This window comes from Leuciscus leuciscus (genome assembly GCF_965113295.1).
Source record: "Leuciscus leuciscus genome assembly, chromosome: 25".
NCBI lineage: Eukaryota > Metazoa > Chordata > Actinopteri > Cypriniformes > Leuciscidae > Leuciscus > Leuciscus leuciscus.
Window position 1 is genome coordinate 18,975,304 of NC_138724.1, and position 15,576 is coordinate 18,990,879.

Genomic DNA, 15,576 nt, shown 5'->3' on the forward strand with positions numbered 1-15,576 from the left:
ACAGTAAAAACTGTAATATTGTGAAGTAGTACTACAATTTTATTATTATTTTAAAATGTAATTTATTCCTTTGATGGCAGGCTGAATTTGAAATCATTCAGAAATCATTCTAATATGCTGATTTGGTGGTCAAGAAACATATTTTATATCATCAATGAAGAAAACAGTTTAACTGCTTAATATTTTTGTAGAAACTGAGACATTTGTCAGGATTCTTTGATGAAAGGAGAGTTTAAAATAATGTTTATTTGAAATAGAAATCTTTTGTAACATTATAAATGTCTTTGTCACTTTATTTTTTTAAAGTATTAATTTATTTAAAAAAAATCTTACTAACCCCAAACTTTTGGACAGTAGTGTATGTTTAAAGTTTCCTTAAAAAAGATAATAAAAAATATATAGTGGCACAAAATTAGAAAAATGTCTCAAACAGTCTCACATTCATTCAAGCAACAAAGCTTTGTTACACACACACACACACACACACACACAGAAATCATATACATTAAATATTCCAGGTAACAACTTAGTATCATCACTTAGGAACATAGCCAAAAACATATTGAAATATTAAATAAAACAATAAAAAAAAATGTTTAGTTGGTCCTTCTCAGTTCATGCAGTGTAGACAAACAGTCTTTGTGCCATAACTACTTCTCAGGTTGTTCGGCTGTTGTTGCTACACCTGATGTCTGGAATCTGGTCTGCAAACGGCTGCATTGTCCATCGGTTGTCCGTTACCTGGTCTAGAGAATGTTGACAATTATTATGAGCACCTGACACAAAATTGTTCATATTCTTTCTGAACACAACATGTATGTGCCTGTATCTGTAGAAGGATGGGCTCCAAACGCTTGCTGTGGTTCCCCCCATGATCCATGTGCACAGGTCTTCTCGTACTCAGGGTCATGCTGCTCTTCTTTAATTGCCAATCTTTTGGCATCCTCTAGAAAAAACAATGTCAAAAGACTTTGGTTAACAACATGTTTTCGAACAGCACATTAATAGAAAACTGTTTTAAAGTCACCTTGGAGTATTGCAGCATTTATTATAAATTATTTAAATTATTTATGCTTTAAATTGTGAAACTCTTCACCTTTGGCCAGAGTCACATCAAATGTGTAGTTTGTCTCTTGGATCTCCTGAGTCTTCCCCTCTCCCTTCAGCTGATCCCTGAGGTCTTTTAGCTTGATGTAGAAGTGCACTTTGTCCTGAGCACGAGGAAACTGGGCACAGCGTGGGCTAGACGATGGCATCAGATAGCAAACCTGGACAACAGAACCTCATTTCTAATCAATATGCAATTTGAAACAGGAAAATTCAAAGTACTATCAAGAAAGAAACTCGTACCGTCTCCGTTTCGGGCACTTTGTAGGGCTGCAATCCGAACTCTAAGTTCTTGGCCTTCACTCCAAATATCTCCTTGCAAAATGTTTCATAAATACCTGAAATGAAGGATTAAATTACACAATGGCCTGGGTTCACAGACAGAGCTTAGATTAAGCCAGGATTAGGCCTTAGTTAAATTAGGATATTTAAGTAGCTTTTATAAACATGCCTTAGAAAGAAAACATTACTGGTGTGCATCTTGAGACAAAACGGCAATGACATGTTTTCAGTTAAAACCGCCCAAACATGCATTTTAGTCTGGGACTAGTCTTGAACCTTGTCTGTGAAACCAGCGGTATAAATGAGAGTTAAAACCAAATCGAAGACTTACATTTCCCATTGAACACAGCGATTAAAGGTCTGTATTTCTGGAGTTTTTCCAAAAGCTGGTGGCCACCTTCACGGATCTCTTTGCTGCAAAACAATACTTTTTTCAAATGTACTCACATCAAGGATTTTCTAAGGACTTAACATCAAATTAGGGCAAAAACACATTTTTAAGGTGCAGTCGCATTTGTGAAATGTCAGCAAAACTTTCATTAGTGTATCAATGTAGCTCAGCCAATGTCAACGTGGCGAATTCATAAGATCGAAATCGTACGGAAATCTTTCGCCCTGGTGAAATTCCCAATCACGTGGATTCCAATTTAAATGACTGGATTTCGTCTCTGAAAATTCACCGTACAACGGTAAATGTGCCAAAGTAAGTAAACTCTTACTTTGATAGGTCTTTACTCCCAGGTGTGGTCCTCTCCACCATATTGGTGAAACCAATGCCATAGCGTTCAGGTAGTGTCTGATCGTGCATGTGGTTCAGCTGTTCTTCAGTCAGCCCGGAGAGAAACAAGCACTTCCCTATAAGACATTCAAATCAGAAAACTAGTATAAATACATAAACAACCTTTAACAACGATTGAAATCGGCTGAATAATACATACAAAAATGGTTCCCAGGATTTGGATAATGCCTTCCCTTGAAGGCGGACAACAGTCCAGGATTGATGCCGATCTACAAAATTAATCAAAAAATGGCATACAATAAATACATTTAAACCAGATTTATATATATCTATACACAAACACACTTACTGGCCACTTTATTAGATACACCTGTTCAACTGCTTGTTAATGCAAATATCTAATCAGCCAATAACATGGCAGCAACTCAATGCATTTAAGCATGCAGACATGGTTAAAACAGTCTGCTGAAGTTTAAACTGAGCATCAGAATTGCGAGGAAAGGCGATTTAAGTGACTATGAACGTGGCATGGTTGTTGGTGACAGACGGGCTGGTCTGAGTGTTTCTGAAACTGCTGATCTACTGGGATTTTTATGCACAACCATCTTTAGGGTTTACAGAGAATGGGCCAAATAAAGACTAAATAACCCTGCGAGTGGAAGCGGAATATAAACAATTTTAAATGATTTATGAATTTATCAAAATAAATGTATAGAATAAATAAATAAAATACAGATCAAACTTGCAGTCTATATAATACAATAACTCACAATCAGCAAGTCAAGATTATGTGTGATGACGTCTGGCAGCTTTCTAGACATGACTTCCTCCACTGACATGCCGTTGAACCGATCTAACGTCCTCTTTGCTTTCTTGGCAGCCTCCTCAGCTTCTGTCCTTTCCTTTCCTTCACCTTTTAGAGGCCTTCCCCTTTTCTTTCCTTTTGCTGTCAATGTCGGAGGAGCTGCAAAACAGATATTTGATAAGTTGTACAAATGGGCTGCAGAAATATCCCAGTTAAAGGGCTGTGAGGAAAAGGATGTACCTGGTTGTTGGACAGAGGGTTGTTGATGATGATTTTGAGGTTGATCTAAATATGAATCTTGATGAGGTTGATCCAGATATGGATCTTGATGAGGTTGATCCAGATATGGATCTTGGTGAGGCTGATGAGGTTGATCCAGATATGGATCTTGATGCACTGCTAAATCAGTCATGATTTTTTCTTCCATGGGTCTCTCGGCATACTGGGTGGCATTAACCAGCTGGTGGTACTGCGGCACCTGCTCCGGCTGGTACTGCTGGGGACTGGTTTGATACCTGAGAAAACAAAATTACAAAGAAAGAAACACTGCACTTACTTGATACGCTTCGGAATAATCTGACCCTTTCCCTGTCAGTGCTTTCACATTTAACATACACCATTATATCCCAAAGAGAGAACATTTGTCGAGATGTTAATCTTAATCACATTTTTTTTTTTTAAATCACTAGTTTAATTCAAAGATGTATGAACTCTTTTGGGTTCTTTTTGGGCTGGGCAAACTTACCAATACTGAAGATAATCCATAGGGGCCGTCAGAGATGAATACTGCCTTTCTTCCATCTTAATTGGTGGTCTTACTTTAATAGATTAATATTCATGTTTATGTTACTAATATGCCAGCTGGTAAACCACACCTCCCTTTGTTTGATATTTTTTTACATCCGTCCCGTTTTCCTTAGACTTGGCTTATAAATTAAACGTCACAAGATAAAATAAAATACACATTAACTATAAATATACATATTTTAAAGACTAATTAGCCTCATTTTATGGGCAACACTTTAGGATGCAGCTAACTAGCTCATTGCATTCAATAGGCTAAGAGCTGTGTGTGGACGCATACAAGCATAAAATAACTCGTTTCGTTACATACAGATATATTTCTGTGCGTTTGGGTTATGAATCTTACCTGCCATATATATTCTTCAGACCTTTTCTGGCGCATATCAGTATTTAATGCAGAAAAATATGAGCTAAATGATGCTACACATGATGAATGAAGCCGGTGTACGTAAAAATGTCAACAAAGGTAAAGGCTGGATTCACAATAAAAGTCCCGGTTACTGATCCAATTACATATTTTTGGACTTAAAGCTTTACATTTTTATTTACTTATTATAGATAACGATTTAAAAGTTGACGTTTTAAAACATAAACACAAAAAAACATTCGTGCTGAATTTACATCTAAGCTTTTATACAATAAAACATTCGTTTTCTAATGGTTTGCTTCACATTGTTGGACTCTACCATTATTTACAAAGGGGAAGTGGTATTTTTCTCTTCATGCATGTCTATATAAAACGCATCTTATGGCATACATGAAATTACTACAGTTCAAGTAAGTGTAGAATAAAGTATTTAATCAATTTAACACATTTTCATCCATTGCTTGGGGAAAATAGGGAAAATAATTAATTTCAGTACACCCCATGATAAACGTGACTTACAATACTTCCAAAGCATGTGAGAGACATGTAACAAGAACCTTTACTGCTGAATGTCGAATAACGAGACCACTCCGTAATGTTATTTCGACTATAACTTAACAAGGTTAGTGTATCATTCTCCAGATTTGATCCGGCTTAATGTAGGAAGTATAATCCTGTTGTCATTCAATTGCACATACTTCATTTGTTGCTTCGTTTAAGATAGCTAGCAGTGATTAAATGACCTCATAGCAAAAAACGATGTAATTAAATTGACTGATTAAATACTTATACTCACTTGAAATGCTTGTGTACATTATATCTTTTTTGAGTTGCATTGGAATAAGCTACAACTCTATGGCTACAACATATGAAAATGTGTCGTAGACTAGCTAGCTGTAAGGTAAACCTAGGAAAATAATGGCTTATTGTTATTATAATGTTGATACGATTTTTTATAATCTAAACATGTATTATTGTTATTATTATTTAAAATAAACATTACATTATTTAAAATAGTGGTAATGGGTTAACATAACCCAAAATGTTCCTTCCTATTTAAATACTAACACTGTTAGTGGGGCAATTATAACTTTTTTTTCTTTCTTTCTTTAGGTATAAATTCTCTTAATTGGCATAACACTTGTCAGCCAGCTGAGATTTAAGGATGCCAGCAGGTGTATCTTGGCCAAGATATATAAGGATGTTTGCAGCTAGTGTGTTGTCAATGTTTGCTGGAGCACAGGTTGTGCATCAGTATTACCGTCCTGATTTAGTAAGTTTCCAGATCCAGTTTTGTGCTTTTTTATTTTTTTAGGTGTTTGTACAACCTTGATGCTTGTCTGTAAATGTGATTTGCTATTTGCAACCAATTTTATATCTGCAATTTTACATATTGTCTGTAGGGATTTTACTTGACTGTCTATTTTTTATTTTATTTTTGGAATTACATGCATCAATTCATGTTCTAATTAAGTCCAGGATTGTGAATTATAAAAATAAATTAGATTATTTTTAACTTCATGTTGACTGGAAACATTATGTACGGCATAAACACTTTTTTTCTTTCTTCCGAAATCATAGACCATTCCAGATGTCCCACCAAAGCCTGGAGAACTGCAAACAGAACTTCTTGGCTTGAAAGAAAGAGAGACAGACTCTGTGTCTGAGAAACAGTGACCCATTGATTTGTTTTTCATGCTGTTTATATAAACATAAAATCTTTTTTTCAAAGCCTGAGTAAAATGATCAAGTTATTTTATTCTGTGAATAAAGTTATTTATACATGTACTGTCTCCATTTGTCATATAAAAGACTTTCTAACTCAAAAATATCTGTACAGTTGTTTTTGTGTTATAGACTTATTGAGAGTTTCTGCAGCCATTTCAGATCTTGATGCTTTTATTTGGGAAAAACCTAATTAAATGTCTTTGTAAAAATAAGACTTTTCTCTGAAAAAATTGTCAGCTGTTTTCGTCTGAATAGTTTTTTTTTTTTTTTTAAGTAGGTAGGGACTTTTATTATGGAAAGCAGCCTGTAGTAGTTAAAACGGAAGTATGCATGCGTATATTTGAGCATGTACAGTTGAACGCGCTTGCCTGACACTATCTATCATACAGAAGGCAGTTCTGGTGCGGTGGAAACATGCCGACTTTGTCCATGCCTCTTTCAAACCTGCTCAGAAATAAAGAGAGTTTTAAGATACTGAGCACGCACTTTAAGTATCTGCACACTAGAAGCGGGACATGGTCGGTCAACTGCAACACTCCATGGACCAGACGTTCCTGGGGACCGAAATGTGTTCTCTTGTCCCGGAGGCAGGGTCCCCTGGGACAACTGACAGCAGGGAACATGTGCACCAGCTCCGGTGACGACAAGACCAGCTGGCTCTGGTCTGTTTACAATGAAACCAAACAGCGAACCCAAGGTTAGTTAGTATACATGTTAAAGAAATGCCTGTTTCCTCTTAAGATCCTGCTCTGTCAGAGGACCTGAAGGCTGTTTGGATGTTGTATATGAGCAATGCATAAATCAAATTGTATTTTTTTATTCTATCCCAGTGTCATATCATGTTATATTTTACCGTATTATATTATAGATTGTTAAAGTTTAGTTATTTATTGCAGTGATATATGCTGGCCTCTCTATATAATGCATGCATTTATGTGCTTGCAAACCACATATATATGAGAGAGAGAGAGAAAGAGAGCTGTTTTATTTATATGCTATTATAATATTTAATTTATTAGCTAATATTTTGAATGAAAAAAATAATAGCTTTGAATTGATTTTTGTTTTGTTTACATTTTTCTTCTAATATTTGTTTTATTTTATTTCAGCTTTATTTTAATTATTTTTTAACGTTTTAGTTTAGTAACAATAACAACGCTTGTCTTTACTTGAAAACTATCCAAGATTATATTAGCATGCAAATAATTTATTTTCATAATGAATGTCTCACTTGCAGGTTAATCATTTATTCATTTGAGTTCCTTTTGAAGTTATCCTTTTTATTATATTTAAGCAAGCATAATAAAACTGTGAACTTAAAGGGTCAATTATTTATTAACACACAAGTATGTTTTTTTTTTTCCCCCACAGATTTAATTCCTGTGATATCAAGTAACTTTGTCAACCCAGACACCATCTTTGCCAATAATCAGATGAGTCTGCAGGACATTGAGATCTATGGCTTTGACTATGACTACACACTAGCTTTCTACTCCAGTCACCTTCACACACTCATTTTCAACATCGCCCGAGACATCCTCATCGAAGAACACAGGGTGACTGATCCAAGACTTTATACATTAAATATATATATATGTATATAGGTCTATATACACAAACAAATTCTGTTATGATAAATAATGTCATTTGTAATAATTATGAAATCTGTCAATATTTTCCATGTGGTGGTGATGCTAGAGGCACAGAAATTACACACTTAAAACCAAGATATTTAAAAGATTTTCAGTAGTTTTAGCAAATGAATTCCTTTGGAAACAATATTTTGTCTTTTTCTGTCCACATAACAGTATCCAGAGGGATTGAGGGAATATGATTACATCCCTAATTTTGTGATTCGTGGTCTGCACTATGATGTCCAAAAGGTATGTGTTCAGTCCTGATCTAGAATTTTCTTGAGTTTTCAATGCGAAACTTGTCAATCTCATCCGTATTCTAGGCCTTACTGATGAAGATTGATGCCTTTCATTATATCCAGCTGGGTACTGTGTACAGGTAGAGTGCAACAAACATATATACTTTACTACTTTTATACATTATTATTAATCTCAAGATATGTTCGCTCATTGTAATGTCAATGTTTCCGTAGGGGTCTTAATCCTGTGCCAGAAAAGGAGGTCATTGCGATGTATGAGGGTTCCCACGTACCCCTCGAGATCATGAGTGACTTCTATGGCAAGGTCTGTGTGCTTGCCGTCTTTTGCTTGTCAATGGTTTGTTTGATATCTTAAAGGTGCGGTCACGCAAAACTCCCGTCCCGTCCGGTAATGTTTCTGTTTGAGCATCTGCAAAGTTAGAAAGCACAAAGTCACTCTAAAAGGAGTTCGTCTCTATATCAGTGCTGAACTCCCTGAAACGCCTCGATTGTAGTCTTGAGTTTTATTCCGGGAACGAACACGTTTAAGGGATTCCCGGCCGGGGTATTTAGTGTGTTGAAACTCACGATTATGGTAAGGGGCGTGACATTTCCAAAACGCACTGTTGACCAATCACAACACACTGATCCAGCCGACCAATCAGAGCACATTGCGCTTTTCGAAAGGAGGGGCTTCATAGAGACCGAAACAAAACAGAGCGTTAATGACAAACTGAAAACCTATTCTAGTAGACCCCAAAAACAAAATCAAGACTTTGAAAAATGGCATAACAGTTCTCCTTTAACACAGCTCTTCTGATCTCTCGTGCAGAGCTCTCACGGTCACACCATGAAGCAGTTCATGGATATCTTCTCCCTGCCAGAAATGACTCTGCTGTCGTGTGTTAATGACTACTTCCTGAAGCACAACATCGACTACGAGCCTGTTCATCTTTATAAAGACGTCAAGGTATAGTTGTTCCTCAAAACGTGCCTTACAATTCAAAAATCAAGATTTCCTTCACCGATAACAGTTTGTAAGGAGACAAAGTGCTGTCATATTTAGGGTACCACAGATGTCAGAAGGCTCAGACTCTCTTGAGCACACATGTTGGATTAATACGGCTCCTGAAAGTTCTATTTAAGTTTGTAGAGAGCAGCATGGATGGTCTAATTTTAGAGGGAGCGTTTGGAAGCACCATCTGTGCCACGTGCTTGGAGAGAAGCAGTGTTACGGATGAACGGATGTCTTTTAGTGGATCTACAGATCAATTCAATCAATATGAGATGCACATCATTGCTTTTATGTTCAGTCCTCCCTCATTATGCATTAACAAGTCTCAGAGGATTTATGACTGTCCCCAGATGAAATGAGCGAGAGCTTTCACAGGAGGTGTCTGGTAGTGCGTCAGGGCTTTGTGTGTTGCTTCAGTGCTGAATATTGATGTTACGTTGGCTTTGATATTCTGCATCTGGTGTGTTTCTCCACTCCCAGGAGGCCATTGGAGATGTCCATGTCAGAGGGATTATGTATCGAGCGGTGGAGGCTGATATCGGTAATTTAAGCAATATGTCTATTTGAGAGATCTGACCAAATCTCTCAAGCATCTTGTGACATATTCACACGAATTGTTTAATAATAATAATAATAATAATAATATCATTATATATATGATATATAAATATGTACTGTAATATACATATCTAAAAATTTGTGCTGTCAAATCGATTAATCTTGATTTATCACATCTAACATAAAAGTTTGTAAATATATGTGTATATATGTATGTATGTGTGTATATATATATATATATATATATACATGCATACATACATACATACAAACATACATGCATACACACAAGCTTTTATGTTAAATGTGATTAATCACGATTAATGTATTATATAATACATTGTATGAGTGCTGTCAAATCGATTAATCTAATAATATTCATAATAATAATAATTATTGTTATAAATAAATAAATACAATTAATTATGGACAATATAAAAGTGTAATAATATATTGACCTGCTGTAATGATATATATATATATATATATATATTATGAATAATATTATCATTATAAATACAACTGATAAATGATAGGCACTGTAATAAACAGTATAAAAATGTAATATTAATACGTCCATATTCTATAATAATAATAATAATGATAATAGCAGCAACAATATTTATAATTATTATAATAATACTTATTATGTACTGTTATACACAATATAAACGTGTAATAATAATTTGGTCTACAATAATGATGATAATGACATTATATATTTTTTTATTAACAGTTAATATTATTGTGTTACTATTATAAATATGATTCTCAATTAATACAATATAATTACATTAGTGCAATATAAAATGTAATATATGTGATATAACGATCTACAATAATGAATTAATAACAATGACATTTATATTTAATTTAATTTAATTTATTATTATTATTATGGTAGTATTTAATATGAGGAACATGTATGTAGGCACTACTCCCCTGTTTTGTAATCATCAGATCAAATGATAGAATTTAGATGTTCTTGTTATATATGTTTGTTCTTTTCTGCAGAAAAGTACATCTGTTACGGTGAACAGACACACGCTGTTTTACAGAAGCTGTCTAAGATGGGCAAGAAGATGTTTTTGATAACCAACAGCCCTTTTGATTTTGTGTGAGTGCAACCAAGCTACTAAATTAAAAATAAACATCAATACACATAAATAAATGGATCATATGAGAGACAGCCTAATACAAAGAATTTATACAAAGCCATTGTGACTAACCGCTTGTAACAAAATGCCCTTTTCAAATAAAATGTCTTATAATTTCTCTGTTGTAGAGATCGAGGCATGAACTATATAGTTGGGAAAGACTGGCAGGACCTGTTTGATGTTGTCATAGTGCAGGCCGACAAGCCAGGCTTTTTCAACGACAGGAGGAAGTAAGTTTCAAAGACCCTAAGAAATCTCTGGCCAGGTCTGGCAGTGTTGCATCACTTCTAAATCAAAGTCATTCTGAAATTTTTCCCCGGTTTCTGAAGACCATTCAGACGAGTTACTGATAAAGGCGTGTTGTTATGGGACAGAATTCACCAACTGAAGAAAGGGCAGATCTATAAACAGGTAATCTTTCATGCCCCAGTGTTCAGCTGCCAGCTGTTTCTATTCAATGATGATGGTGGAATCTGATCTGTTCACTTTGTCTGCTTCCAGGGAAACCTGTATGAGTTTTTGCGGCTTACAGGATGGAGAGGCTCAAAGGTTTTGTACTTTGGAGATCACATTTACAGTGACCTTGCCGTAAGAATGAGATTCTGTCCTTTTCAACATATAAACAAACATATTATTGTGCTTTGATTTGATAATAAGCATTAAAACACAGATATTAGGTATAAAAAAAAAAGATTACATTGAACCGTTTTATCAATTCTTTTAGTTTTGAATACGTTTATTTTTATGTGCTGTTTTCATCACAATGCATTCAGAGGGTCGGCGGTGGTTCTGTCTTATTAATATTATTTGCAAGTCAGAATACAAACATGTCTCAGCATGCCCTGTATAGATATCACAGACAATGACTTGGTCTTCTGAAAGTATTGTTTTTGATTGTGTTTGATTTTGTAATGAAAATGATGTTGTGATGTGTGCAGGACCTGACCCTGAAACACGGTTGGAGAACAGGAGCTATCATTCCTGAGTTGCGTAAGGAGATCAAAATCATGAATACTGAAGAATACGTCCACACCATGACCTGGCTGCAGGCCCTGACCGGGCTTCTGGAACAAATGCAGGTCAGACCACCAGGGGGCGCTCTAAAGCAAACAAAAGGGGACGCTCTAAAACAGTGTTATTCAAATGGCGGGCTTGCTTCCACCCGGACCGCGGGACATAATTGCGCCGTTTTACCGTTTTTAAAGATTAAAGATTAAAAACAACGAAGCGGTTCACACCACAAGCACTCAAGGTTGTTTATGGTAATGATCTTTCGGAGCTATATCTATAAGATTTGGTCTAGACCCAAAAGTGCTTCATTTTCTGCTCTGTACGTGTTGCTTCTCTCTCCCTCGCTAAAAACGTAAAGCGTCACATTAAGAGCTGCAGACACCGCAGTTATTTTAAGTAGATGACAGATGACTCTGACCATTTAAAGGTGACATATTATGCCCCTTTTCACAAGATGCAATATAAATCTGTGGTGTCCCCAGAATGTGTCTGTGAAATTTCAGCTGAAAATACCCCCCAGATCATTTATTATAGCTTGTCAAATTTGCCCCTTTTGGGGTGTGACAGAGCCCGTCTACGGAGAGCCTTGGCATTTCCTATTAGCCCCATTGTATCGATCTTGGTTGCAGTTCCATTAGAATTCCACTGGAGGTGATCGCGGGCGAGTGCAGACTGAATGGGAGTCTATGGGGCTAGACGGCTAAATTTGTCTCTTTCATCCGATTGCCGTTGAGAAATCTCAGATTTTATTGTAGGTTTTGCAAGTTCAACATGGGTTATAGGTCGAAAATGTAATGAACGAGTACTTATGTCCTTTCGATTTCTTACAGGTTGAGTTGTTGTTGCCCATAACACGCTAGCATTCTGCTAATGAACGCTGATTGGTCAGTGAAGGACTGATTACGACCAGAGATACCACTTGATGGCATCTTGGCATCCGAAGCGGGACCAGAAACAAACAAAACAAAAACTCTTCTAGCACGTGTATTTACCTGTGTCAGCTGTGTTGTCGATGCCTCGAGAGAAAAGAAAGTGCAGAGCGCGAAAGCACCAAAGTGACTGAAGGATTGCCGTAAAGCAGTATCTCTGGTCGTACGATGTGTATGACGTCATTGACATTTTAAAAGACTTTTTAAAGCAAATAAGTGACTCTAAAAAATCTAACACCCAGCAATGTGTAATTTCTTTGCATCTCCTTTCGAATACAACATTCAAATTACTAGACAAAAAATTATATCCTGAGAAAAGTGGATTTTGATGGGTATAGCGTCATTGACCTCCATTCATTCTGCACTCGCCTGCGAGCGCCCCCGCATGGACAGAGACGTGTTACTGCAGCCAGTCCAGAAACCGGAAGTAACCAGAGAGTGCCAATTCTCTTCCTATTAGACATTCTCTGGGTGTGAGCAAAAAAAAAATTGTGTGTCCCTTTAAATGCAAATGAGCTGCTGCTCCCCGCCTCCATTCAGAAGACTGCCCCTTTACAGGAGCTTCGTTCGGATACAATAATAAAACACGCAAATCTCACTCATCCAATTTTGATTTCTCGTTTCATGAGCCCTTTAATTGCATGTACATTTTGAGAACTGCTGAAGATTACATTTAACAATGTTATTAATACTTATTGTTTTTAAAGTTAACTTTGTTTTAACATTAGATGAGTGCAAAGGTAATCTATAGCGTAAATAAGCATGCAAATGTCCAATGTTGACCAAGCGTTTGTCTTTATGTGGCAGGTGCACCAGGACCCCGCGTCACAAACAGTGATCCAGCAGTGGATCAGTGAAAGAGAGGATATGATGTAACTAATCTCAAATTAATCTTTATATTTCTGTTCTACACTCCGACCAGTGTTATTTTAGTACCATTGAGAAACTATTTTAGTTTTCATTCATATTTACAATTAGTTTTTATTCTTATATTATCTTTTTTTATATTATATTTTGTTTAGTTTTAATAATGTTGGTGTTTTTGTTCTTTTTTTTATTTATTTTTTTTTTAAACATGTTTATACGGTAAAAAAAAAAAAATCAGTTTTAGTTATTTTAGTAAGTTAAATGAAAATGAGAAATGTTGCATTGGCAACTTGCTGAAATTAAAATAAGCTTCCGTTTTATATTAATTATTATTATTTATTTAACTTTTTTCTAAAGTAACAAATGTTTTTTTTATGGTTTTGATTTTAGTTTTAGTTAAATATAATAATATAGACACACACATTTCGGTTCATTTTAGAGGAATGTGGCGTTTAAAATCATTCGTTACACAACATTATTTCTCTTCTAACCAATGTATAGGAAATATTGATGGCATAGAGAAAATGATACACTGTAGAAGAACTTCTTCAGGCATAATGACTTGTATTTTATTTTTCAAATTGAGCTTGAAATGGCCAATTCTTCAAAATAATTTGTTGTTAACAGGTTACAGACCAAAGACATCTTCAACGGCAAGTTCGGGAGTCTTTTTCGCACGTACCACAACCCGACCTACTTCTCGCGCCGTCTTTCCCGCTTCGCCGACATCTACATGGCGTCCCTCAGCTGTCTGCTGAACTACGACCTCCAGCACACCTTCTACCCCCGACGCACACCCCTCCAGCACGAGTCCCCTATCTGGCCCGAGCAGACCAGCTTCCAGAGCCACAGGACAACCACCGGATCCCAGAGAGAGACTTAAAGACAGAGGCCACAGAACAGCCACGGTTAGATGTTACATCTCTTCCATCAGATTCAGCTTGAGTCGCTTCAAATAATATCATTCTAGTGTAGATCTGCGCTGTGGATATCTGTCAATACCTTAATTTTATATGTAACCTTACTTGTAAAATACCATGTAAAATGGATGACAATGGAGTTTACATGGATAAGAGAGTACTTGAGGAACTTCACGCTGTTTTAATGTGCCTCGGAGAGATTTTATTTTTACATTTTTAAGTCTTTCTTTCATCATTGGCCTTCATGAATCCATCTCCATTAAGCTTATTGAAAGACTAAGGGAGTGGATACTTGACACTATCAAACACGCTTTTTTTATTATTATTTTTAAAGTGAATGTACATATTGAAGGGTTAATTCTGATCTGAACCTGGTTTCAGATAGCTAATGAAGAACAAAAGAGAAACTCTCAGGAAGACAGACGGACACTATATTCATCTTGACATGATCGTAAAAATAATTTCAGTGTTTAATGTTTTAAAAGCCTTACATACTTTGTTTTAGCAATATATGATGATAATATACAGTGGGTTTCAAAAGTGTGAGACCACTAGTGAAAAAATACACTACCACTCAAAACTATGGAGTCAGCGAGAATACACTGATCAGAAGTGACAGACATTTATAATGTTACAAGAGATTTCTATTTCAAATAATTGAATACATTTTACTCCTCAATAATCACTGCTGAACATTCAGCTTTGCCTTCACAGGAATAAATACATGTTTTAAATATATTAAAATAAAAAAAATGATTTTAATTGGTAATAATATTATTTTCTTATCAAATAAATGCAGTGAGACTTTTTCAAAAACATAAAAAAATCTTGCCAACCTCAAACCTTTTGATCGGAATTTGATTTTATTACAGATTATATTAAGTATAACAATTAGAGTGAAAAGTTTAACTGAATTTTTATTCTTTTTATTATAAACTTTTCAGGTTTTGATTCTCAAATTTTCAATATGGTTTCAGATTTTTTCTCCCTCCTGTATGTTTTTGTCAAATGTTGGCATTATGTAACTGTTTAGAAATCACCATTTATAGCAGAATAAAATATAAATAGTTTCTGTACAATGAGAGTTTGCATGACTCTTAAAGTGAAGGAGCGTATTGTACTGCTTTATTTTGCATAATCGCCTGCAAGGCTTTCTTTCTGACATGGTAAATATATATTTTTGACTTTTAAAAATAAGTTCAGTATACTGAACCTGGTATTGTATGAATGTTTGCATCGTATTTTGAATACGCACACTAGTTGTTGTTTTTTTGTCTGCTTAACTTTCTTTTTGATACTGAAGGAAGTCAGAACCTGTCATTTATTTGACATTGTTCAAATGTGTTCATCTTTATTAGAAGTGTATTTTATTTGGGATATTTATTACAAATGGAAACAAATGAATCAGTGTTTT

General features: G+C 35.4%; 3 protein-coding genes across 4 annotated transcripts; 2 read left to right on the forward strand and 1 right to left on the reverse strand.

Moving 5' to 3' along the window:
- Positions 1-477: 477 nt before the first annotated feature.
- tdg.2 (thymine DNA glycosylase, tandem duplicate 2) lies at positions 478-4,230 on the reverse strand. 2 transcript variants are annotated; one of them, XM_082159933.1, is made up of 11 exons: positions 4,084-4,230; positions 3,679-3,751; positions 3,174-3,448; positions 2,899-3,092; positions 2,328-2,397; positions 2,109-2,244; positions 1,721-1,803; positions 1,351-1,445; positions 1,097-1,268; positions 824-946; positions 478-741 (listed from the first exon to the last, which is right to left on the reverse strand). In XM_082159933.1, the coding sequence occupies exons 1-11, from the start codon at positions 4,088-4,090 to the stop codon at positions 680-682; spliced, it is 1,290 nt and encodes a 429-aa protein (XP_082016059.1). In that variant the 5' UTR covers positions 4,091-4,230; the 3' UTR covers positions 478-679. The 2 variants fall into 2 exon arrangements, with proteins under 2 accessions (XP_082016059.1, XP_082016058.1); XM_082159932.1 differs by having other exon boundaries at positions 478-746.
- A 1,039-nt stretch (positions 4,231-5,269) lies between these two features.
- On the forward strand, positions 5,270-5,890 carry uqcc6 (ubiquinol-cytochrome c reductase complex assembly factor 6; the record flags this gene model as incomplete). Its single annotated transcript, XM_082159941.1, has 2 exons — positions 5,270-5,377; positions 5,686-5,890. The coding sequence occupies 2 exons, from the start codon at positions 5,270-5,272 to the stop codon at positions 5,779-5,781; spliced, it is 204 nt and encodes a 67-aa protein (XP_082016067.1). The 3' UTR covers positions 5,782-5,890.
- A 122-nt stretch (positions 5,891-6,012) lies between these two features.
- nt5dc3 (5'-nucleotidase domain containing 3) lies at positions 6,013-15,566 on the forward strand. The gene is made up of 14 exons (XM_082159926.1): positions 6,013-6,529; positions 7,204-7,388; positions 7,641-7,715; positions 7,790-7,845; positions 7,940-8,030; positions 8,538-8,675; positions 9,201-9,261; positions 10,293-10,395; positions 10,564-10,665; positions 10,765-10,846; positions 10,937-11,023; positions 11,374-11,514; positions 13,183-13,247; positions 13,870-15,566. The coding sequence occupies exons 1-14, from the start codon at positions 6,247-6,249 to the stop codon at positions 14,123-14,125; spliced, it is 1,725 nt and encodes a 574-aa protein (XP_082016052.1). The 5' UTR covers positions 6,013-6,246; the 3' UTR covers positions 14,126-15,566.
- The last annotated feature ends 10 nt before the right edge of the window (positions 15,567-15,576 follow it).